The sequence below is a fragment of the Petromyzon marinus genome, unplaced genomic scaffold, assembly GCF_048934315.1.
Source record: "Petromyzon marinus isolate PM22_M1 ecotype Great Lakes invasive population unplaced genomic scaffold, UKy_Petmar_22M1.pri1.0 PM_Scaffold_2, whole genome shotgun sequence".
NCBI classification, from domain to species: domain Eukaryota; kingdom Metazoa; phylum Chordata; class Hyperoartia; order Petromyzontiformes; family Petromyzontidae; genus Petromyzon; species Petromyzon marinus.
The window spans coordinates 206,001-232,943 of record NW_027423168.1 but is presented as its reverse complement, the minus strand read 5'-3'; the positions used below and the strand labels follow the sequence as shown (position 1 = coordinate 232,943).

At 45.4% G+C, this 26,943-nt stretch overlaps 1 protein-coding gene across 1 annotated transcript; it reads right to left on the bottom strand.

Moving 5' to 3' along the window:
• Positions 1–541: 541 nt before the first annotated feature.
• Positions 542–10,552, bottom strand: LOC142905329 (clathrin heavy chain linker domain-containing protein 1-like). Its single transcript, XM_076063827.1, has 3 exons — positions 8,192–10,552; positions 4,559–4,738; positions 542–1,293 (listed from the first exon to the last, which is right to left on the bottom strand). The coding sequence occupies exons 1-3, from the start codon at positions 8,442–8,444 to the stop codon at positions 1,046–1,048; spliced, it is 681 nt and encodes a 226-aa protein (XP_075919942.1). The 5' UTR covers positions 8,445–10,552; the 3' UTR covers positions 542–1,045.
• Positions 10,553–26,943: the final 16,391 nt, after the last annotated feature.

The following is a 26,943-nucleotide window of genomic DNA, read 5'->3' as shown; positions in this document are numbered from 1 at the left end:
GCACAAATGGTGCACACTACCAGTCTCTATAGAGGATAGCACAAATACCCCACGAACCCACCCTGGACCCCTTCCGGACCAACCCCATACCACTGGAGACAGCCTTGACCAACCCAAAAAATAATCAGAACCTACCCAGAATCCGCTTGGAACCAACCCAGACCCCACCAGACCCACCCAGGATACCCCCCAGGAAACCCCTCGGACCCACCCCGGACCTCCCCTAACCCACCGCTGACCCACACCAAACCCACCGTGGAACCCCGAGGACCCACCCCAGACCTTGCCCAACCCAACCTAGACTGCCCCGGCCAGATACCAGACCCCCCCAACCCCCTGAACCCCCCTGGACCCCACCCGAACCAACCCCAAACACATGCCGGACCCCCGCAGACCCATCCAAAACCTCCCTGGGACCTGCCCAAACCCACCCCAGACCCCACCTAGACCAAACCCGAACTCCCACTGGAGCACCCTGGACCCACCTTGGAGCCCCACCAGACCCACCCTGAACACCCCCCCCCCCCCAGACCTCCACCAGACCCTCCCCCAGACCAGCTCCGAATCCCCGCCCCACCACACTTGCTGTTCTGCCTTCTAAAGACCATTCAACCTATAATTTATAACACACACAGATGTCTTAATGTACCTCCGATTAGCACGGTTGGCAACATATGGTGAAAAATAAGTTCAACATACATACAACCCACAAACCTCGCTCCCATTCTGTTGGATCACAGGTGCGTCTTACCACCGCCACCATGCCCAATGCACAGTGGTGCCTGCAAAGACCACAACCAGAAAGGATTGACACATTTTCTACAGACCAAACCCAGACAGGCATATTTCTCAGTCAGCGTAGGACCTTCGGTGTATCAATACTGTGCACTAAATTGTAATAAACTTAAACAGAATTCCACCAGATATCGGTACATATTAATTCCTGCCACCTCGACTGTCTTGAGTCGAAACCAGACAAGTGGCAGTCCTACTGCCAGTGTCAACATTTTTATTTATTTAGGGGCTTATGCTGGGTGACAGTCACTCAGTAAAACACGTGCTCCATGAGCGAGCGTCCCTCGCTGTTGTCTCGCCCTTTAGGAAGCTGGGCATCCCCTGCAGTCTCGGCCCAGCCCTCATCATGGTCCAGCCTCCTCAGCGGCATGGGGGCCACGGCAGCGATGATGGCGGTCGCCAGGTCAGAGCAGCTGTGGCGCTCGCACTCCTCTGCAAGGCCCCGCCAGCCGGGCGAGGGGCACACGGCGTCGTGCTCGATGGCTTCTCGGAGACAGTCTAAGGAACAACCGTGGAGTGGTGGTGTCAGCAACACAGTAAGTTGAGGTACAGGTGCACCATTGCAATTGCTTGTTTGCAGCACTGCTTGTGGAGGGACCTCCACTCGAGGCAGATCTTGAGAACCTGTCTACAGAGTATTTGGCCTATATTTACCGACGTCATGTAACAATACGGAAATGGCCAATCGACTAACTGTGGTGTACACCTTTTTACGGCAGGGTGACCAAAGGTAAGATCATTTTTAGATAGGAGTGGCCAAAAGTGGGAGAATTTAGATAAAAATTTTCTGCTGCCATGCCAGGGAGAAGGAACAACAGTGTGTTCACCATCACACCATGGTAGCTAATTATCTCAAATTCGACAGTTTCATTTGCAAGACAAAGTCCGTGTTGTAGATGGTGGATCCAGAGCTGCTGGGGAGGACCGTGGTGAAGGAGTGTGCATCATGGCGGCGGATTGACCTTCACTCACACTCGCCGTGCAGGTTGATGAAGGAATAATATTTCGTCTCACTTATTGCCGAGTTGCTGAAATTGGTTTGGGTGGCCCTTTACAGTTTAGCTACGCAGATCTACAAGGCACTCGAGCTTCTTTGCTACAGAAAGGCAATGCTTAATTGAAGATGAATTAAATTTGTTCAAAAAATTTTCATTGAATACTTCAATCATCACTATTGTATAGTTTTATCTGAGTCTGTTACCATGAGGCACACTTGTAATGCTGATTCTTAAACCGAAGAAAACATAAAAGGTGGCATTTGAAACACAAGAAGTAAGCTGATCCCCAAGGCTTGAAAAGGTATTGTTGAAAAAATATAGAACAAATGTACAAAAATATGATAGAGTGGGAGAGCAAGCGAGGGTAAGGAAGCATGAGAAAGCGAGATAGCGCAAGAGTCTGGCGAAGCGCATGGATGTGCGTGGAGTTCATGCATATGGCTTCAGCAAATAACACAGAGAAGTTCATGTGTTTACATCTAGAGAATTGCGTGTGCACATACGCATGTCGTGTCCTATCGCGCAACTTAATTAGCGAACTAACAGTGTTCCTGGTCAGCGTATTCCGGTTTATGTATATTTTTGCAGCTTTTCCAGCTTGCCCCGTAATCGAGTTCGGCTTCGAGAGGTTTTACTAGACTAACATTTGATTTTTCTCCAGTGCAATGAGCCATTCTCTGCCCCTGTTGGTGTATTTCGAATATTTATCTCTGGATCAGCAGAAACGTACAGAATCTTCTTAAGTGATATGTGCAGAGTAATAATTTCCTTTGGTGACTCTAAACAAACGGTGTAAATTCCACATTCCTATGGTCGGAGAGAGTCTATCCATGTCATGACCGATGCTCACTCTATACAAAGCAGCACATCAAAACCTTGCCCATCGTGGGGGTTACGTTCCTGACAATAGCCGCAATCATAAAAAACACAATTCGCAAACTCAAAAAATATGGTTTGGTTCCCGGTTCGTAACACGAAACCCCCTCCTTTGTTTTATGTTCGCCTACATGAACCGAAACATGAAACAGGAAGTATTTTTTTTATGTAAATGATCAGTAATATTATAGATTGAAAACGAAAATATGTATATTCTTCTGCGGCAGGATTGCGAGCACAGTGCAGTTAAGAGTACCTACATAGTACTTATTTACGATGCGCAATGTACAGGTGTGGTGCCACAACAGCGAAGCCACTCCGTGGGAGCCGTGCCTGCGGCGGGGGTGCTGCAGCAACAAAGCCACCCGGCTTCCGTCACAGCGCTTCCCCCAACACCCCCCACATGAACACACACACACACACACATCCCCACATAGAGCCCCGAGGGGAGGTCACCTGGCCGACAGGTTTTCACCCAGAAGCCCTCTTATGGAACAGAACTTCATAGTTTCCTGCGACCAGGGAATTGAGCGACCTCCCCGAGGCTAACGTGCACCGCGGCGCCGTGACCTGGGTTGTAATTACATGGTCACGACGGGGGTTGCTGAGCCACCGTGGATAAAGCACCTCGATACTCGACACGGGTCAGCAGGCAGGTAAGGGGTGGGGCGGAGTAGCGAGCGGCGGAAAAGCAGGGGGCCCTCCCCTTGCACAGCGTGTGTAGGGGGTGGACGTCGGAGAGAGCACTAATCCGATTAGCAAAGAGCGGGAAATCCGAGGCTCCGGATTGGACGAGAGGCCAGCGGATTAGCGGCACGTTATTTTTGATGTAGGGACGATAAAAAGGGAGGGAAGTCAAGGGCAAAGTCTCTTTTGTTCGGGTTCTTCTGGAGTGAGGGATCGGAGGAGTCATCGTGCCCTGCTACTGGAACGTCCGTGAGATGAGTCGCAGAGCAGCTAAGCCCGGTTCCCAGCAAAAGCTACGTGCAGCCTCGCCTTTCCACGGCTTCCTACACCTCGAAATCGGATTGTAAGTACGGAGGAGAGAGGTAAGACAAAGGGGAATATCCCTTAGGGAGAGTGAGTAGGGAGAGATGGGACATATTGAGTCCTAGACCGCCGGGAGATAGGTTAGACCTGCCCTGCTGGCCCACACTGACACGGGTAGATTAGCTTCGTTAATCGGAGAATAAATCGCCAGTAGACAATAAACCTTGTCGTGTTGTCCCTGCGAGTGCGGAGAGGGGTGCATGGTGTTGTAAGCCTTCTCGTTGTGGTTGCCTGTGTTTGCGCACGAGCGTGTAATTTACCCACGTGGGTGCAATCGCCACTGTGCGGCTCGTGGTTAGCGTGTGCGAGAGGGGCACGGCGGCGTACTCGCGAGGTGGTTCATACAGCCCTTTAAATCATGCCTCGAGGGGCCGCAGCGAGGGGGGGGGGGGAGTCGGAGAGCAGTGGGTCGCAGATGAGCGGGGAGTCGGGGGTCAGCCTCCCCGACACAGGAATCTCACGGTCAAAGCCGCGAATGGTCGAGCCATGGCAGCACAAACGGTGAACTGTACCTCAATAAACGTGGTGGAAATAGCCAAATCCACGATGGGAAAACCCGCGATGGCCAAGATTTTGGTGTACTTAATTTAATGAAATCAGACAAGTCAACAGCTGAGTCTGCCCTCAACTAAATTTTAACCTCCAACCTTCCAAATGCAAGTTGAGCACTCTGCTAACAGTGCCAAGCAGCTGGCTATTCATTGCCATGTGGCTGTGTAATTACGTGTTCTCTGTCGGAGAGATGCATTTGTCCTTCAGGGGCTCTATAGGTCCCAATTGCAAATGTAGTTAATTAAGTGCATGCTGTGCTGATCATGCAGCGGTGATGTACAGCTCACCTGGCCCGCAGCTGTAGATGGCACGCAGGAGCTGCATGGCGTAGCAAGTCCGCTGGGCAGACACCAGGACTGAGGCTACCAGTCCCAGGGATAGCATGGGGAGCCGTCCCCGCCAGCCCTGAGTGAGACCCCGGACTAGTTCCACGCTGGCACAGCGGAGAACCAGGTATATGCAGTCCTCTGCGAAAGCCACGGGGGCATTGATTAATTAATTTGCTTTGACCGCCAAACAGTCCAAATATCAGTGGTCACTACGCTCGAAAAAGCACAAGCACTTACTCATCTTTATTGGTGGCCCTGAACCACAGAAGGACATTCTGTAACTCCTCTGATGGGGGAAGGAATTTAAACAGGAAGGACTACCTTGATTTGGTGCTTTAGAGACTGCAGGAATTACTCTTTGGTTTTTTCGGTAAAGTCACGTGGAAATAAGAAATAATCATAAAATTACATAATAGCATACGACGTTTCGATTGCAACGCAAGCAATCATCATCAGGTATAGAAGAGCTAAATTGAAGAGAGAGAGGAAACACAGAACCGCAGATATATATACAGACAACTAAGTAGAGGGAGTTAACACAGAGACACAAAGAGACACAACGTACGGAGCACAGAGAGATAGGGTCTATGTGCCGAGGCCTTAGCATGTAGGGGAGACAAAGAGAGATGGAGAAGCACATCAAATCGAACAAGATTTAGTAAAATTTGGAAGCAATATAATGCAGCACAGAGGGTCTATCAAAACACAATCAACGGATGGTCTGGCTGATTACGTTATTTCAAAGATTGCTAAATTATAGGTTAAGAGTGATAGAGTACAGATCGCAAACACATATATAGACATCTAAGCAGAGAGAGTTAGCAGAGAGATACACAGAGAGAGACACACACATGGGACACAGTGAAACAATGCTTCTGTGTCGAAGCCTTAAATAGAGGGATAGGGGGGGGGCGGAGACAGAGAAAAGGAATACAAATTAGCATGGACTGGACTGAGCAAGTAGAGGAGCCACGCACATGCCGCTGCAGCGTGGTGAGGGGGGGGGCACAAACATCAGATTAGCATGACCACAGGGACTGTGGAGAGAGACAAGACACATACACGTAGACACAAAGGCAGAAACACAGGTAGAGACAACACTGAGACACAAACTTAAGTTAAGTGTGACATTTGAGAGAGACAAGACACATACACGGAGACACAAACAGAGACAACGCAAAGACACATACTTGATACCTCCCCGTAGAGGTGGTTCAAACTTGATTTGGTGCTTTCGTGACTGCAGAAATTGCTCTTTGGTTTTTTTCGGTAAAGTCAGGTAGAAATAAGAAATAATAATAAAATTACATAATAGCATACGACGTTTCGATTGCAACACAAGCAATCATCAGACCGCAGCCCCTTCGCCAGCATTGACTCTTAATACCTCTCACACCACGGTTAATGGTATGGTTTTACAACATGGAGTATGAGTAGCGCCTCGCAGCTGTCTCTCTCCCCCTCCTCTGTTCCGACCATGGACGAACTCGTCCGTCTGAACGGGGCCCGTAGCTATCCGTGGTGCTAAAGTTGAGGCTTAAAGGCCGTGATCTGAACGTGGCTCTTTCACTCCAGCGCTGTCCTACCAGACAGTCTCGTCCCTTCACCTGATGAAGGCCGCTTGTGTTGTGGCCGAAACGTCGTGAGAATATTATTGTGTTATTTTATTTTATCAATTTATTATTTTATTCTCATTCTACGTGACTTTACCGAAAGAACCAAAGAAGATGAATCATTGCAGTCACGAAAGCTTTAAATCGAAAAATAGAAGAGCTAAATTTAAGAGAGAGAGGAAACACAGAACCGCAGATATATATACAGACACCTAAGTAAAGGGAGTTAACACAGAGACACAAAGACACACAACGTACGGAGCACAGAGAGATAGGGTCTCTGTGCCGAGGCCTTAGCATGCAGGGGAGACAAAGAGAGATGGAGAAGCACATTAAATCGAACAAGATTTAGTAATATTTGGAAACAATATAATGCAGCACACAGGGTCGGTCAAAACACAATTAACGCATGGTCTGGCTGATTACGTTATTATTATTTCTTATTTCTACGTGACTTTACCGAAAAAAAACAAAGAGTAATTCCTGCAGTCACGAAAGCACCAAATCAAGTTTGAACCACCTCTATGGGGAGGTATCAAGTATGTGTCTTTGCGTTGTCTCTGTGTCTCCGTGTATGTGTCTTGTCTCTCTCTCAAATGTCACAATTAACTTAAGTTTGTGTCTCAGTGTTGTCTCTACCTGTGTTTCTGCCTTTGTGTCTACGTGTATGTGTCTTGTCTCTCTCCACAGTCCCTGTGGGCATGCTAATCTGATGTTTGTGCCCCCCCCCCTCACCACGCTGCAGCGGCATGTGCGTGGATCCCTTTTCTCTGTCTCCGCCCCCCCCCCTTTCCCTCTATTTAAAGCTTCGACACAGAAGCATTTTTCACTGTGTCCCATGTGTGTGTCTCTCTCTGTGTCTCTGTGCTAACTCTCTCTGCTTAGATATCTATATATGTGTCTGCGATCTGTACTCTATCACTCTTAACCTATAATTTAGCAATCTTTGAAATAACGTAATCAGCCACACCATGCGTTAATTGTGTTTTGACCGACCCTCTGTGCTGCATTATATTGTTTCCAAATGTTACTAAATCTTGTTTGATTTGATGTGCTTCTCCATCTCTCTTTGTCTCCCCTACATGCTAAGGCCTCGGCACAGAGACCCTATCTCTCTGTGCTCCGTACGTTGTGTCTCTTTGTGTCTCTGTGTTAACTCCCTCTACTTAGGTGTCTATATATATCTGCGGTTCTGTGTTTCCTCTCTCTCTTAAATTTAGCTCTTCTATAACTGATGATTACTGCTTGCGTTGCAATCGAAACGTCGTATGCTATTATGTAAATTTATTATTTCTTATTTCTACGTGACTTTACCGAAAAAACCAAAGAGTAGGAAGGACTACCATTCACTTCCTGCAAATTTAAAGTAATTTTACCAACCCCCGTGAATTTTTGTGTACGTTGAACTTCCTTCAAGGAGTATGTAGCCAACCGTGCTAATCAGAGGTGCGGCAGAAGGACAACAAACTAAAAACAAAAAGCAGTTCTAAAGAAATGAGTTTTCAATCCAGATTTAAGAGTGCATAGCTCCAGTGGCTTCCTAATATCAGAAGGAAGAGCGTTCCAGGAAGTTAAGTTGATCTCAACCGGGAGTTGAACTCATGGGTTCTAAATTGCGAGTCATCTTTATCAAATCATAAAATATATCCATGCAACAGCTCTTCACTTAATTCACTTACACTGCTGGATTATATTTGTTCCGCCTGAGGACGACCGCTTGTGTTGCGATCGAAACGTCGTGATTTATTTTATTTTATACCTATATGACTTTACCGAAAGAACCAAAGAGTATGGATTCCTGCAATCACGAAAGCTTCAAATCAAGACTTAATTAACTTGTTTATATAACTGTAGACGTTTTAAAACCATGCTTCTGCACAAGTGCACCACAAATAGCAGGTAAATTGCCACCTACTGAAATAAAATCCATGTGGCTGAACAGTGTAGCGTGCGCACAAAGCACGCATCATAACCTCACCCATGCTGAAAGAGTCACAGGTGTGGACATAGGCAAGAGCTCCCTGCACTCGGCCTTGGCAGCACAGGGCCTCAGCTGCCTTCCCGTGGGCACCAGACCCGGCAAACACGGCGTGTGCCAGCACCAAACACAGAGGGGCAGTCGTTGGCTCCGTCTCACCATGCCGGCAAATCACATCTCCTAGTGCTTCGGAGAATGTTAGCCTGGATGCAGACACACCATCACACCACAGACAAGCATCACCTCTGTACATAATGCCTGTATAGCAATCCCTTGCCAACCGCGGACTTGCCTACCACGAAATTCATGTATACACCTTCTTTGGTTCTTTTGGTAAAGTCACGTAGAATGAGAATAAAATAATAAAATAACACAATAAAATTCTCACGACGTTTCGGCCACAACGCAAGCGGCTGTCTTCAGGTGAAGGGAACAGACGTGTCGGGACGACAGAGCTTCAATGAACGATGTTAGGATTCGTAGCGACTTTTAAGCTGGTTGGGAGAAGTGAGGCACCTTGACAAAAGGATTTACATATCAATTAGCTGAGGGATTAGCTTGTGACTGGTCACAGAAATGGCTATGTTAAAGTCAAAACCTACACATCCACAGAGGCAACTAGTAATTTAGCATTGAAATAGCTAAGGGATTAGCTTGTGCAAATAGCTGAGGGATTAGCTTGTGACTGGTCACAGAAATGGCGATGTTAAAGTCAAAACCTACACATCCACAGAGGCAACTAGTAATTTAGCATTGAAATAGCAAAGGGATTAGCTTGTGACTGGTCACAGAAATAGATGTTAAAGTAAAGGCCTACACATCCACAGAGCTTCAATGAACGCTGTTAAGATTCGTAGCGACTTTAAGCTGGTTGGGAGAAGTGAGGCACCTTGACAGAGGGGGTCTACATATCAAATAGCTGAGGGATTAGCTTGTGACTGGTCACGGAAATGGCTATGTTATACACGTTTTATTATCTGTATACCAATTTACTAAACGCAGCCTGTAAGCACGGGTCTGCAACACGCAATTTACAAATGTTGTGGGGATGCGGTTCTACTCTGCACCTCCGCGCCACCCATGGGGCTGCGTCGTAGCCTATCAGCTGTCTGTCTGCTTTGTTGTGATTTTCGAAGGCCAAAGACCGTGTCGTATCGCAACCATAGAGGGAGGTGTACCGGAACTTACACTAAAAAAACACAGCATCCATGCATCCTAACTTTTTAAATGAAAAGTACCAACACCACCGATCCAGCCAGCAGCACAACTGATCCAGCCACCAGCACCACTGTGACTGCCTCCTCGCCTGCCTCCTCGCCTGCCCACTCATCTATCATTGATGACTCGGAGGAAGAGGGGAAGGGTGAGCTGAGCTCCTCCTTCTAACCACCCCTTCCCCCATCATCTTATTTTAGTATCTTGCCCTTCCCCCGCACCTCCGAATAGGACGGTTGGCTATGTACGGTACAAAAGAAGTTCAATATAATACATACATTTTCATCATCACCGTTAATATTAAAGGTATGTAAAGTTAATGTAATGTTCATGTTTATTACGTTATTGTGTAATGTACTGTATTTTATTGTGTTTAGTTAATAAACAGGCAAGTTAATTAAGCTACGACGAGTCTGATCATGGCCCCTATACTTGACCAACCACGGATTTGCCTGCCGTGGCTTTTTCCAGGAACCTAACCCTCTCGATTAGCAAGCGATTTCTGTACTTCGTGTATTGTGTTAATATCAGCATTTGGGGTGACATAAGTGGCCAAATATGTGAAGGAAGTGGTGTGAGTGTGATTCTCATGTACATATCGGTGCTGTGTCTGTGTGTGTATCTGTATGTATGTCCATGTGTCTGGTAATGTATCTGTGTGTCTGTATTGGCTGTGTGATGCTGTGTGGAAGCTACCTGGCTTCTTTTAAAAGCTCTGGGTCTTTTGGCCACAATTGTGTCCTCTCTACTCTATGCTTACAAAATTTGGACCCCTTTAAACATACATCTGTGTTAGCTTGAAACATTCAGGCTGGCCTGCCTGCAATCCATGCTGGGTTTAAGCAGGCTGGATCGTGTGGGGAGCTCAAACATCTTGAAAGAACTGGAAAGAGTGCCATTCGTGAGCTTCTCCTGCAGGCAAGGTGACATTGGTTGGGTCATGTAGCCTGCATGCCAAGCCTCCTTGTGGCGAAGTAGGTTCTGTTTGACCACATGGAGAATGAGCAGGCAGAGAAGACTGGTGATGATTCACTGCTGAAGGGATCCGAGGAGGAATCAAGCAGCGAGGATTCGTCAACTGTCTTCTACAGCGTATAAATCTACTCTGACTTTTAAAGGAGGCTGCTATCCTAACTCTGTTTGCACGTGGACAAGGATTCTCTGTCGAGGACTATCTGTATATATATATTAATAAATAGTTTATGATTTAACATGTCTCAATCATCTCATGTCTTTTCATACGAATCACGATGTGAATGAGGAAAACTAGAAATTATTGTTATTTTGTATATATTTTTAATTTTGGTTTAGCACGTAGGCTTTCGGGCCCAATATCATCCATAGAGGTGTTTTTTGGGTTAGATCGCGTACATATTTAAACGTGTCGTTAAAACCCGCCACCACTCGACACAGCCAACTAGTAAGGGTTGTCACGGAAACAGAACAAGCCAATTCGTCACTGGTACTTTGGAGAGCCAAGCCACAACATTTACAATCGGAGTACGACGTTTTGTCAGTAATTACAACTAGCTTCATCAGGCGACAGCCAGATTTGTGACACTCTCGCGCAAAGTGGGGGGGGGGGGGGAGATTACCGAGTCAACGTACATTATGCATGTGCATTATGAGAGCCCTTTGATCTTGTCCTTCCTGTCTATTGTGTATTAAAATAGCCGTACCAATGGTAATCCCTATTGAAGTATGCTGCCCTTTATAGGCATGCATTTAAATAATGTATTATTTGTTGGCACCCGTGTTCAACAGTAACAGAGCACACGTGCCAACAAGGACACTCAGTTGATTTTAATGTTGAAGTTCTGTGCAAAACTAGCTACTGCTGGCCAAGAATAATTCGAGAATCTTTCGAAATTGAAAGAAAAATTTACAGTTCGGATAGCTACCGCCTTTGTGCTGTGTGGAAGCGACTCATCAAATAGTACATTAGATGAAACTCCGAGTACCCACTCAGGAGGTATAGTGGTAAAGCAGTGGAGGAAAAAAAAGCAAATTTTTAAATTTTCCCTTGTTGAATGATAGAGTCGATACACACAGCAAGCGAGATTAAGAAAGCGCATCAGAAGAAATAACGGAGGTGAGAGAGAGAAGACAATTGCCTGCTGGAGAAGAAAAGGCATTCCTACCGAGGGAGACAAGTTGAGAAAGATTTTGATCATGGGAACCGGTGGCGTGGCTCGATCTTCCCTATGTGCGCAACACGCTACCGAAAGAAAACAGAAAATCCTATTCAAAGGCTAAAATAAGCTCCATTTTTTGTATAATAGCCCGATAAACAATAACCCCATACATAGACTGAGGAAGAAAGGGAAGAGCCTGAACAAAGGGGAGGAGATTACGACGGAGATGGGTTGGAGGTGGAGAGAAGGGGAGAGGGGAGGTCGTAAAGGCGGCTGCACATTCAAGGAAAGCGGCACAGAAAGAGTTGAACGGGGACATGGAGACAACAGACAAAGGGTGGAGAAAGAGGAAGGGAGGATCTTTCAGTGCTCCCTACAGGAAACCCACAAAACTGAATTTCCTAAACTCGTGTCGCCTCCGTGACAGCAGCACCACCAACGCCACAGACTCACGCTCCCCAAATCGACAATACCATCTCCATTGCCGACCAGCCACGAGATGGCTGCTCTCAACACCTCGGTCGTGGTGTATGCAACAAAAGACTTCCGGCTGGTGAGCAACCGGCCATTGCGAGGGTTGGAAATAAACTGAAGCACGGGGCGACTCCCACAACCTTCGGGTATTTCCCAACTGGATGACGTCTTGGGATGAAGCCAGTAGTAAGCCAAATCCGCACTCAATAAATGGGACAAAAATCCCAGAGAAGCCTCCAGAAATGTCACAGGAGGCTCGGGTGTGAGAAACCAGACTCCATGTGGGGTCCTCCAGACCTTTGCCCTCCAGTTCATCAACATTTGTAAAAGCAGGACGTCTCATAGGTACATAGCACGGGTGAGGGACGATGTTGAGAACCACGTTCAAAGATTAGGCGCTTTGACAGGTTGGGGTCCGAGTAAACTTTTAATGGAGCTCACCCTACGACATTACGGATAGAAGGATAGTGTGCCGGCACAATCCGGACACCCTGCTACACCGAAACACTCTGCTGCATAAAACTCCCTGGTACAGCTAAACACTGGCACGATTGCGCTCAAATACACACAAACTCTCGCTCGGCCAGTTGGTACACAGGTTGTCAGTTGTGGGGGACGATGGCCCCCGGCTCCCCCCCCGGGGGAGGGCTGATCTCGAGAGGGCTGCGGGCTCCGGACTCCTCGCTCGAGTGAGAGCAGCCGCTACTCGACTCCTCGCTCGCGGGGAGAGGGCTGCCGCTCTCCGGCTACTCTCCTCACGCCGCAGCCCCTCGGGTCCGCAGGTCCTGTTTGTGGGGCATAGCTCGGGGCTGGCACGTGGCTGCCTGGAATCAATCCGTCGCTTCTCAGCCACTCAAACGCGACGTCTCTGCTCACACAACTCCGCGCACCACTCACACGAGCTGAACGGGGGGTCAGGGGTCAGAGGGAATGACGTCCTTCGCACACGCATTGCCGCCGAGGGCGGGCAATGGAGATTGTTTAAAGGGCTGCGGGGCGGGGATTTTTTTAGAGCGACACACCAATCGCACGCGCGGGACGGGGGGGTCGGGGGTCAGAGGGCAGGGACGTCACTCGTACACGCGTAGCCGATTGGGGGGTTGTATTGGAGTTTATTTAAAGGGCTGGAGGGGCGGATATTTGGGATTGGTGATAGCCCACACGCAGCAGGGCTGGAGTCCGGGGTCACAGGACGAAGCGCTCACTCGCCGAGTCCTTCGGGCGCGGCGTTTCTTCTACCGTGACACCGCGCGCCGACCACACGCGTTCCGGCGAGCGCAAACACACCACCATGCACTTTCCCCACACTCGTAGAAACCACACGAGGCTGTTATCGATCACTAACGATTTATTCCCGGCGTGTCTGCGAGCCACTATTACCCGAATCAGTCTGAGTCAGCAGGGTGTGGTGCTGCCGCAGCGGAGCCGCTCCAGCGGAGCCGTGCCCACAGCCGCGACGCCATCACCGATGCCTCGGATTTCCCGCCACTCTCCCGGGGCCGGTGCCTTCTCAGACGTCCGCGTTTTGCCCACTGCACAGTCGTGAGGCCGCCGCAGCAGAGCCGCTCTGCCGAGGCCGTGCCCACCACCGTGAAGCCGCCACCGGGGGATGCCGACGCCGACGCGGTGCACCCTCGCCACCCCCCCCCCCCCCGCACGAAAGCACACACGCCCCACGTAGAGCCGGGAGGGGAGGTCACCCGGCCGATAGGTTTTTTTCCAGAAGTCCCTAATGGGATCGAACTTCATGGTTTCCTGCGGCCAGGAAATTGGGCGATCTTCCCCCTGTAGCTGACATGCACTGCGGCGCCATGACCTAATATTAAAGTTGCATGGTCACGGCAAGGGCCATCGTGCCACCGCGAGTGGAACCACACACGCACAAGCACGGGTCAGTGGACTGGTAGCGGGAGAACAGAGAGCGGACGTCAGAGAGATCACTGCGGCGACATCACCCGAGCTGGGATCCCGGTATCGAAAGGGCGGGAAAATCCGAGCCCCTGATTGGACGGGAGGCCAAGAGAGCGAAACGGCGAAATTCCTTTGTTGTAGGTGGGATAAAGGGAGGGGGATTCAGGTAGCAAGACAGTCTTCTTCAAAAATCATCGCGGTCCACGCAGGAGGGGAGTCAGCCGTTCGAGACGTCCGCGTGACGAACTTCAGACGGACACCTCAAAAAGTTTTGAGAATGGACACTTTTTTACAAAAAACTACGTAAAATAGTCTTCATTAAAAGTACAGTATAGTACTATTAATGGCACTTATAAGGGAACGTCATTATCTCTCATGCTAATATTACAATGTCAACTAGTTACCCAGGAAAGCTTCATTGAGTCTAAGTACTGCATTTTCAGAAAGGTCCCATTGCATTGAGATGTTTGTGTGAGTGGAACCCAGAGAGACCCCACCTTGCATATGGAGAAATAACACAACTCCACACAGATGGATTCAACCCACAAGCTCAAAGCATTCCCTGTTCAACAAAGTACTCAGTGTAATGTTTAATATTATTTATTTGGTATTATATAGTATCGTAATTGTATAGTCAATATACAGCAGTGTGGTATAGTAGGGTTGGTAAAATAATACATAGTGTAATATTACAAGTCTAATATTATTATAATCTAAGGTAGTGTATAGTAACGCAGTGTATAATTCAATGTTGGTGTCTGTCTATGGCAGTTTATAATACAAATATTATTTGGAGGCATATTATAATAATTTTTGCGACATAGAAGTGTAATGTATAATGACTTATTGTTAGTAGCTCAGCTTAGTGGAGAATATATTGAGTACATTGATTATATTGATGTAGTTTATATTTAGTTCTTTCACATCGGTTTATTGTATGAAAGTTGGGTAGTTGCAGTTCTTTAGCGTCAATATACTAAATGCCTCTGTTGATATATAAACTCTGACTTTAACATAGCTACTTCCGTGACAAGTTACATGCTAATTCCTCACATTAACATCATGCTAATATCCCAGTTACATGCTAATTTCTGACTTTACCATCCTGCTAATCTATCACATTAACACAGCTACTTCAATGCTAAATTCTTCTGTTGATATGTAAACTCTTTTGGCAAGGCGCTCTGCTCCTCCCACCCAGCTTAAAATACGCTGCCAAGCTTAGCAGTGTTCATTGGAGCGCTGTCTTTCCGACAGTTCTGTTTCTTCACCTGAGGACGGCTGCTTGTGTTGTGGCCGACACGTCGTGAGAATTTTATTTTATTATGTTTTATTTTTATTATTTTATTATTTCCCTTCTACGTGACTTTACCGAAAGAACCAAGAAGATGAATCCCTGCAGTCACGAAAGCTGTAAATCGAAATTTATTCAAATCAAGTTGTTTTCTTTTTACCACAGTACTTTATGGAATCCTCAAGAATAAATGCATTTTTAGAAGTATTAAACTACACTTGAAGATGTGTGAGAATGTAATTCTGCAGATGCAAGCACAGGCAAACTCGTATCTGCATATACAAGTTTCTGGGCCTCCTCACTTCACCAAACCCGCATTGACCGGCATGGTGAAGTATGGTTAAACAACTCCCACGAACGACATGGTGTGGGGGAGGCCTCTATCAAAACGCTGGATCGACAAAGGGCTGATACATGTCACGAAATTGTACGTTAAGATCGTTCTCTCGTCAGCACAAGCCGTCTATGTGGACAATAGAGGACATGACACACGTGTACACGATGTTTGTGTGCGTATATTCAGCGTGTGTATCACGTAATAATTATATAAGGTCGCGATTATGCTCAAAACGAACCAAATGTATAACATCACGAATAACTTTGGAAGTCTCCTGAGCCTGAACAATATTTGAAGTAGACACTGACCCAGTTACTATTAATAGCTCAGATGTGTAGGCTTTGACTTTAACATAGCAATTTCTGTGACCAGTCACAAGCTAATCACTCAGTTATTTCAATGCTAAATTTTCCTGTTTGATTTTTACTAGGTGCCTCTGTGAATGTGTATGCTTTGACTTTAACATAGCCATTTCTGTGACCAGTCACAAGCTAATCACTCAGTTATTTCAATGCTAAATTTTCCTGTTTGATTTTTACTAGGTGCCTCTGTGAATGTGTATGCTTTGACTTTAACATAGCCATTTCTGTGACCAGTCACAAGCTAATCACTCAGCTATTTCAATGCTAAATTATATGCTAATTCCTTTGTAAAGGGGTGCCTCTGTGGATGTGTATGCTTTGACTTTAACATAGCCATATCTGTGACCAGTCACAAGCTAATCACTCAGCCATTTCAATGCTAAATTCAATTCTAATTCCTTTGTCAAGGCGCTTTGTTTTTCTCACACAGCTTAAAGGTCTCGAATTGAGCTTGGCTTTGTTCGCTCCAGCGCTGTCCTCCAGACAGTCTCGTCCCTTCACCTGATGAAGGCCGCTTGTGTTGTGGCCGAAACGTTGTGAGAATTTTATTGTGTTATTTTATTTTTTAATTTATTATTTTATTCTCATGCTACGTGACTTTACTGAAAGAACCAAAGAAGATGAACAAAGATTATGGCGTGTAGATGCTGCCATCTGCTGGCCACTAACGTGGCGTGTAGATTCTGCAAATTGAAAAATTTAAATAATAAATTTGAAATTAATAAGCAAAAATCCAGATTCATATTCTTGGTTCTTTCGGTAAAGTCACGTAGATTTAAAAATAATGAAATAAATTAAAGAAAAAATAAATCGTAAATAATAAAATTACTTTTATTTGTAATTTTTTAAATTGGCATAATCTACACGCCATATTCTTGGTTCTTTCGGTAAAGTCACGTAGATTTGAAAATAAAAAGAAAATAATTAAATGAAAATCATGAATTGTTATTATTATATTTTGATTTAAAGCTTTCGTGACTGCAGGGATTCATATAATTGGTTCTTTCAGTAAAGTCACGTAGAAAGGAAACAATAAAATAAAATAAGTATTTTTTTAAATATTATTTAAATTTTTACTTTTCTTTTATTATTTATATTTTGTATCTACGTGACTTTACCCAAAGAACTAAGAATATAGCGTGTAGATTCTGCCAATTTAAAAATACAAAAAAAATGGAAAATAATAAAAGCTTTTATTATTATTTTCAATTTATTATTTTAAAATCAAAATTTTGTTTCATTTTTTTTATCTCTGTGACTTTACCGAAAGAACCAAGAATATGAATGTGGGTTTTTTTTGCTTTTATTATTTTCCATTTCACACTTTTTATTTGATTTTATTTGATTTTTTTTTTTATTTTCTATCGACGTGACTTTACCGATAGAACCAAGAATATGGCGTGTAGATGCTGCCAATTTAAAAATTAAAATAGATTGAAAATAGTAATCAAAATCCAGATTCATATTCTAGTTTTTTTCGGTAAAGCCATGTAGGTTGAAAATAAAAATAATAAAATTAAATAAAAAAATACAAAAGATAAATGGAAAATAATGAAAGCTTTTATTATTTTCAATTTATTATTTTAATTTGCAATTTTTTTTAATTGGCAGAATCTACACGCCATATTCTTGGTTCTTTCGGTAAAGTAACGTAGATTTGAAAATGAAAATAATAGAATTAAATGAAAAAATACTAAATCATGATTTTTTTAAACTTTTCTTTATTATTTATATTTTACCCAAAGAACCAAGAATCTGGCGTGTAGATGCTGCCACCTGCCAACGTTGGTGGCCACCAGATGGCAGCTTCTACACGCCAGATTCTTGGTTCTTTCGGTAAAGTCACGTAGATAGAAAATAATAATACAATTTTAAAAATGAAAATTATGAAAGCTTTTATTATTTTCAATTTATTATTTGTATTTTTAAATTAAGTTATATTATTTTTATTTTAAAATCTACGTGACTTTAACGAAAAAAACAAGAATTCGGCGTGTAGATGTTGCCACCTGCCGGCCACCAACGTGGCGTGTAGATTCTGCCAATTAAAAAATTAAAATGATAAATTGAATATAATAAAAGCTTAAATAATATTAAAAGCTTTTATTCAACTGATAATTTAAAAAAAAATGTTTTTATCTCCGTGACTTTACCGAAAGAACCAAGAATATGAATGTGGGTTTTTTGCTTTTATTATTTAAAATTTCACATTTTTATTTGATTTGATATTTTTTTTTATTTTCTATGGACGTGACTTTACCGAAAGAACCAAGAATATGAATTCCTGAAGTCACGAAAGTTTTAAGTCACAATCTACACCCAACAATGGTGGCCAGCAGATGGCAGCATCTACACGCCAGATTATTGCTTCCTTCGGTAAAGTCATAATACTGGTAGGAACGAAGTTGTAAACTGAGTGTACCAGCCTGCAATAGATTAATGTGTCCGTCCGTCCGTCCCCTTTCAATACTTTAACGAAGTGAAATACTGGTAGGAACGAAGTTGTAAACTGAGTGTACCAGCCTGCAATAGATTAATGTGTCCGTCCGTCCGTCCCCTTTCAATACTTTAACGAAGTGAAATCTCGTGCTGTTGGGTGTAAAATCAGCAATAGACAGCGCAGAGACTTGTCCTACCAGCCCACCCTGCAGGGACCTGTTAATAAAATTAAAATAATAAATTGAAAATAATAAATTGAAACTAATAAAAGCTTTTATTAGTTTAAATATTATAATTTATATTTTTAAATTAAATTTAATTATTTTTATTTTCAAATCTACGTGACTTTACCTGAAGAACCACGAATATGGCGTGTAGATTCTGCCAATTGAAAAAAATAAATAATAAATTCTTAATATTTAAAGCTTTCATTATTATTTTTTTTAATTTAAAAAGCTTTTAGTATAGCTTTTATTATAATATCATAATATTATAATCAAAGCTTTTATTATAATAAAAGCTTTTATTATTTTAGGATTCTCCTCCACGGCGGCCTTTGTCTCCCCCAGTAACGATGTTTACGACACACCGCACCAGGTACTCATCTGAGGCTGAGTCGACCTCACACTCTCTTACTGTCTCAAAACAACAACTGCCATTCGCCACTAAGTGGCGGTGACGTCACCACGACGCTTGTGCCAGGCTATGTGCACCTTGAGGCTACGTGAAGTGTCGATCGCCGGCTGGCAGGAGGTTACGGGGCAGACCCAGGTGCCACTGGTCGACTGACTGAGATGACTGAGATTACTGGCTGATGCACCACCTGTGCCCCCTAATGTGCCAACTTGCTGAGCTTTAGCCACCCGACGCTCCGCTCGTTTATCTGAGCGTTGCTCCTCCGCCCTCCGTTGTTGTTGGAGGGCGACTGCCTCCAACTGCCCAGTAGAGTCCTTCACGAGCCTCCTCCACAGAGGCCGATCTTGACACCGCTGGTACCAGTCATTGGCAAGTCCACTCAGCTCCACATCCTCCTGTACCACATCACTCCATCTCTTCTCTAGTCCGTGCCACGCCCGTTTAGCTCCCTCGATCCGGCCGAACAAAAGCTGTTTGGGCATGCAGTGATTGGGCATGCGGGCTACATGGCCCAGCCAACGCAGCCTTGCCTGCTGGAGGAGCTCACCGATGGGACTTTGTCCAGATCTTTCGAGGATTTGTGAGCTCCTCACACAATCCAGCCTGGTTAAACCCAGGATTGATCGTAGGCAGGCCAGCCTAAATGTTTCTAACCGGTGAAGATGCAGCATTAGGGGGGTCCACGTTTTGCAAGCGTAGAGAAGGGAGGGAATGACTGTGGCCGAGAAGAACCGAAGCTTCATGCGGAGCGACAGACCAGGTAGCTTCCACACAACGTTATACAACCGATGAAAAGATAATGCTGCTCGACTAATTCGGAGTGAGACCTCTGCTGTTAAACCGGAGCCGATCATGAGCACACTGCCCAGGTATGGAAAACTCTCCACTCTCCCCAACTGCCCCATCACCGATTGGGAGTTGTGGGGGTAGAGTGCCCGATGGCACAAAATACCCAGGCAGGTGCTTCGTTTTGGTGGGGCTGATGGTAAGGCCCCACCTCTTAGTGGCACACTCCAGTTTCAGCAGCAGCGCCTCCAACTCCTCCTCTGAATGAGCAGCAATTACCAGGTCGTCGGCATACATAATGTGGTTGACCAATAGGGAGACATCCCTTGACCGCCCCTGGGCATCGATCAGCCTCCCATTGTATCTGTACCAGACGTAAATTCCTCTGGTACAGCTACTGAAGGCTTCACGAACTATGTGGTCGAAATAAATGTTAAATAATGTTGGAGCCAGAGGACATCCCTGTCGCAGGGAATGACTCTGACTCCCGGCTATGTAGTTTTACTCGGGTCTGCTCACCATCATGAAGGTCCTTAATGAGTGTGAGCAGAGCGTCAGGGACTCTGAAAGCACGAAGAACAACCCAGAGCCCACGCCTACTGATGGTATCATAGGCCTTAACCAGGTCAATAAAGCAGAGATGTAGGTCTAGTTGGAATTCCCTCCACCTCTGCTGTAGCAGACGGACAGAAAATATGACATTTTTGCAGGACCGCCCTTTCTTGAAACCGCATTGGGGCTCCGCAAGCCTCTCCTTAGCGTACCTAGCAAGGCGATGTTGAATAATCCTTACCAGGACCTTTCCCGGCACACTGAGGAGTGAGATGCCCTGTAGTTGTTACAGTCTGTGCGGTCCCCCTTCTTAAAGAGGGGGACCACCAGGGCATCCTTCCAATCCTGCAGAACCCGCCCAGTGGCCCAGACTGTTGTTATGATGTCATGTAGGGCAGTCTACGCACAAACGCCACCCTCCCTCAGCATTTCGCTTTGGAGATCATCTCTGCTCGGTGCCTTTCCTGTTCTCGGACTCTGGATCGCCCTCAGTACTTCCTCAACGGATGGCACCTCAGCCAGCCACTCACAGAGGGTGACTTCCTCCTCCAATATTTGAGGCACCGCATCCTCAGCAGGGTCATCCGCACTTCGTCCCATGATGTTTTCCAGGCTGAGCGATTCCCCCTCCCCCAGGACCTCACAGAAATGCTCAGCAAATCTGCAAACCTTTCGCTGGGGGTCGGAGATTGGATCACCCTTCGTTCCCCTAATGATGGTGTAGTGGGTATAAATTGACGAATAAACTTCTGATGAGGCAAAACGATATTTATTGTCTTGGCCCCTTTTTGGGCCATGGACATTAGCCTTGGCGTGATAGCGCTTCCGCCCCCTATTGACGATAAGGGGAAGCTACCAGCCCACAGAGTGGTGAGTGACGATTACCCCTACAATGGTAATAGGTGTGGCGCTGTAGGTTACTTTTTTAATGGAGTTAAATAGGGATTTGTGATCGCGGGCCACTGAGGCAGACTCCATCTCCTCAGCAACCCGCGACCACCACCCATCCTTGCAGCGCCTCACGGCTCTCCGAACCTCCGAGCGAAGGCTGCGGTAAGCCTCCTCATTCTCTGACGTGGGATGCTGTATACGATTAGAGTGAGCCTGTCGCTTTTTCTCAACCATCCTGAACACCTCCTCTGTCAGCCAGGGTCTCTGGGGAGGTCTGGACCGCGTACACAAAGCAGCCATTGCAGCTGCATGAGTCACAGGCCTAAACCTCGCCCATTTACCCTCGACATCAGGAGGAGTGGGGGACGATGCTGTCTCACTCACACTCACTCACAGCGCGAGGCCGACTCATTACATCTCGCGGAGGATCGCGCTGCTGAACAAAAAAAGTTCCGCGGTTTCAGTTTGCAAGCGCGAGTTCGCGTTTTAAGGCGATGGGGGCCGTCCATAAATGACGTCACGCACCTGGGGAGGGGGGGGTCAGACATTTGTGACAAGGGGGGGGGTTTGAGAAATGTGACGTCACGTCAAAATGCGCAACTTTAAATAAATATAGACAACACGTTCTACTTAGGTAAATAGACTTTTTAATGTTTTCTCCGACAACAACTGAGTGCAGCACCACATTAAATACGCGCTACAATGACAATAGTTTACAGCGATTTGAAGCATGTTTAATTTTCAAAATGTAAATATGGTTTGGGGGGGGGCAGAGCTTTGTGACGTCATATTTGAGGGGGGGTCTGACTTTTTGTGACGCCGTGTGACGAGGGGGGGGGGTCAAAAATCGTCCAAAATCGCGTGGTCATTTATGGACGACCCCATATAAAATAATTATTTCATGGCAGTTGGTTCTGAAGTGCGACTGTTTGTAATTTGGGCGTTCATAAGTCGAGGACTGCCTGTAAATAAAAATCAAATTGTGGATGTGGGACTTGCTGGTAACAGCTTCTCTTCACAAGGCAGCAGACATCGTGCTGCTCACAGCAGACATCGCGGCTGTCGCGATTTTCACCTGAAGACGATGGCTTGTGTTGCTATCGAAACATCGTGATTTATTTTATTTTATTTTTCTTCCACAGTGACTTTACCGAAAGAACCAAAGAGTATGGATTCCTGCAGTGACAAAAGCTTCAAATCAAGATCGGTTTGAATTATTTATCGAGTGTGGGTAGAATCTGTGCAGAGTTGTGCTGTTTCCCCATGTGCAAGGTGGGGGTCTCTCTGGGTTCTACTCACACAGAGCCAAACGCTCATTAATGTAATTGCCAAATATCTCAATGCAATGGGAAACTTCTGAAAAAAATCAGTCTTTAGACTCAATGAGGCTTTCCTGGGTAAATAGTTAATATTGTAATAATTAGCATAAGCAATAATGAAGTCCACTTATGAGTGCCACGAATAGTACTATACTGGACTTTTAATTAAGAATATTTTACGTAGTTTTTTTGAAAAAAGTGTCCATTCTCAACACTTTTTGACAGGCCCTCATGCAGAAATTATATTGCAATCTTACATGGGGATTGGGAGTCAAGTGTGTCATGAATAGGGACTGAACGTATGGTGCTATAATTAGCTTGCTGTTGTGTATATACAGAAAGGATCTCTGGTGGGTAACATTGGGAAAATAGAGATAATTAGTAATTGTTGTTCATATACAACATCTTATTTTGGTGGTGATTTGAAGCTTTCGTGACTGCAGAAATCCATACCCTTTTGTTCTTTCGGTAAAGTCACGTAGGTAGAAAAATAAAATAAAAAATAATATATTACGTTTCGATCGCAACACAAGCGGTCGTCCTCAGGCGGAAAAAATAATCCACTGCATCTCCGACCAGCGCCACCTAGCCAGTGAACTGGAGCACATATGTTGTGGGTAAATCATCGGCGGAGAACTTCTTGTGAGGCAACACGATATTTATTAACATTATTTTACAGGGTCCCTAACACAAAGGGGTAGCGGCCCCTTCACCCGATACCTGGGGAGGTATGGCCTCCGGACTACACGGGCCCTAACACTGGGAACCCGTTAATTCCCCGTCCTCCGGCTGGGGGCCCTAGGGGAGGCTATGCTGACCCGACCGTGCCAGGGTCTTCGGGTCCTGACCACTGGCCTCACTGAGCTCCAACCCTTGGAAGGACGACGGAGCTTGGGGTCCAGGGTCCTAACTTCAGCCCAGGTCTACAGTCTTCGGCTTGGAGATGCCTGAGCCGGACCCTTGAGAGGTCCGGCTTATATACTGGTTCGTGGCTTGCTCCGCCCTAGCCACGCCTCCCTTCCAAAACTTTCTGGAAGGTGACATCATCCCCCAGTCCCCCCTCCCGAGGTCCGGGGAATGTGTCTCAGGATCCACTTCCCAGGGATTGTCGTTGGCCGCTTGGGCCATAGTCATTAACAGTGGCGTGATAGCGCTTCCACCCCCTGTTGAAGAGAAGGGGGAGCTACTCGCTAACAGGATGGGCAGTGCCAATTAATGCCTCTACACATACACCAAGCCCTCAAGATGAATGGATACTCAGACCGCACAATCCGCAAAGCTGTATCTCCAGCTATGGAGAGACAACCATCTGAGGGCCCAATCAAAACCATCACCTTGCCATACATAGCAGGTGTTACCAAAAATATTTCCAAAATCTTAAACAAACACAAGATCCAGGTCCGATTCAATACAGAACACAAAATCCATGATTTTATCCCACCTGTGAAGGATGTCATTCCTGACATGCAATACCCAGGCGTTTACAAACTAAGCTGTGTCTGCAGCAGCAGTTATATTGGGGAAACGAAACGACATGTCTCAGACCGTGTTCGCGAACACAAGGCAGATTTGAAACATGGCAGAACCAATACCTCTGCCGTGGATGATCATTGTTATAACGCAGTGGGCTCGCACGATATTATTTTTTCCGAGGCCAAGGTACTCTGCAAACCTTTGGGCTACCATAAAAGATTTGTCCATGAAGCCATCCAGAAAAATAAACACGGAGACAATTTCAACTGAGAAGATGGGTATAAGCTGAGCAATCATTGGAAGGACGTTATTAACCAAGCAAAGTCGTAACTTGCTGTGGCGCTCCCATTCGTTCCTGCCGTTTGGCTGTTATCTCCGACTCTCTGAGTTGCATTGCCCTGTTAGGTGCCTCTGCATTAATGGGCTGCGGTCTCACTAACATGGCCACCTCTCAATTAAAAGCTTTCGTGACTGCAAGGATTCATCTTCAAGATGAAATAAATCATCAGAGAGTTCTCCGTGAGCATCGTGCGCGCTCCAAATCCAGAGTTGAGCCGTGGTCTCGGCACCCAGCCAGCCGCCTTCTCTTCTTGGCGCAGTCCGAGTCCAGCGCGCTATCGAAGGGCACGTGGTGAACGCTCAGGACGTGTCTCTTGAGCTTCGACTTCTGCGTCGCTCCGTACGATCAGTCACTGCACGGGAAGGGCTTTTCCTCTGGAACACAAGACATCCACCGTTGAGCACACGCACGCGCTAATACATAATTTATTTATCACCATGCAGTGGATGCCATAGTATCACTATGCATATGGGACGTTTTATCAATCACGGTTGCTGACCACAGGCACAAAGGCCCAAAGGCCTAAAATGCCAAATGGCCAGCAACAAATACCTCCGATTAACACGGTTGGCTACGTATGGTATAAAAGAAGTTCAACATATTCTTGGTTCTTTTGGTAAAGTCACGTAGAATGAGAATAAAATAATAAATTGATAAAATAAAATAACACAATAATATTCTCACGACGTTTCGGCCACAACACAAGCGGCCTTCATCAGGTGAAGGGACGAGACTGTCTGGAGGACAGCGCTGGAGCGAATAAGCCACGCTCAGATCGCGACCTTTAAGCTGTGTGAGAAGAAACAGAGCGCCTTGACAAAGGAATTAGCATATAATTTAGCATTAAAATGGCTGAGTGATTAGCTTGTCACTGGTCACAGAAATGGCTATGTTAAAGCATACACATCCGCAAAGGCACCCCTTGACAAAGGAATTAGCATAGAATTTAGCATTGAAATAGCTAAGTTAAAGTATACACATCCACAGAGGCACCCCTTGACAAAGGAATTAGCATAGAATTTAGCATTGAAATAGCTGAGTGATTAGCTTGTGACTGCTCACAGAAATGGCTACACCACACACCGGTGTGCTGTACTAGTGATGAATTGGCATGTTCTGTTTACGTGACAACCCTTACTAGTTGGCTGTCGGGTGGTGGCGGGTTTAATGACACATTTAAATTGTAATAGGTTTTTACCCTTTTATCTGGCACCATAACTAACACCTTTATGCAAACATGATCCCTTGTATAAAGGTGTCAGTTTTGGTGCCAGATAAAAGGGTAAAAACCTATTACTATATCTTGCTACTGGCAAAGGAGGTCTCATAATGTAAATTCTTACCCCGAGCTCTCAATACTCTGATAGTGCGCTGTTTTTGAGTTGTATGCCTTTTGGCGTCATCTGGTCCAACACCAGTGGAGACTAGGCTCTAAGAAAAGCCATCTCGGGTGTGGACCAATCAGCTTCAAGGACAGTGTATATTATTATCAGAATTGTCTCTTTTTGTTTGCATTTTGACTGCTTGTGTTGTGGTTATTGCAAACATGATCCCTTGTATAAAGGTGTCAGTTTTGGTGCCAGATAAAAGGGTAAAAACCTATTACTATATCTTGCTACTGGCAAAGGTCTCATAATGACACATATATTTACGCGATCCAACCCGTAAAACCTGTATTATGGATATTTGTCGCGAAAGCCTACGTGTTAAACTGCCATGTATTTTTACGTCTATTGCTGTATTTTCTTACGTGCAATATATTTAATAAACCATCCTAATTTATTTATATTTTTGTTCATAGTTATATCATTGTTGCGCGTGCGGTGTGGTCAGTGGATATTGTTCAGTGGATCAAACCGAGACAAATATTTTTGCAGCAGCTGTGGCTGCACATTGCAACAGCGCATTCCGAATGGTGTAGAACGCATCGCCCATAATCTGTATCTGTGTGCAAACACCAGGTATGGTTGGTAAGAAACACGTTTGGTTTTAAATGAACAGAACTCGAGCTTCAGCCATATTGTTCATTATAGACCCCACTATGTAAGCATTAATCACGCAAACCTTGCGCCTGATTCATTTGAGTCGCTGGGCTCATGAGCAACAGGGCATTTGTGGCAAGGTGTTAATGTACCACAGATTAGCACGGTTGGCTACGTACACTGCGAAAGAAGTTCAACACATATTCTTTGGGTCTTTCCGTAAAGTCACGTAGATAGAACAATAAATAAAAATAAAGTGAATACAAAAGTAAAATATATCACGACGTTTCGATCGCAACACAAGCAATCGTCATCAGGCGAAAAATGATGAAGATTGCTTGTGTTGCGATCGAAACGTCGTGATATTTTTATTATTATTATTTTGTATTCACTTTATTTTTATTATTTTATTGTTCTATCTACGTGACTTTATCGAAAGACCCAAAGAATATTAATTCCTGCAGTCACGAAAGCTTTAAGTCAAGATTCAAGCACAACACACATTAATGCATTTTGGAAAGCGAGTATCCTTGCACGTACAATGCACTGGACCGCATGTTCGTGTTAAGTGAGTCAGGGGCTTTGTCACTGCCTACCCCATGATAT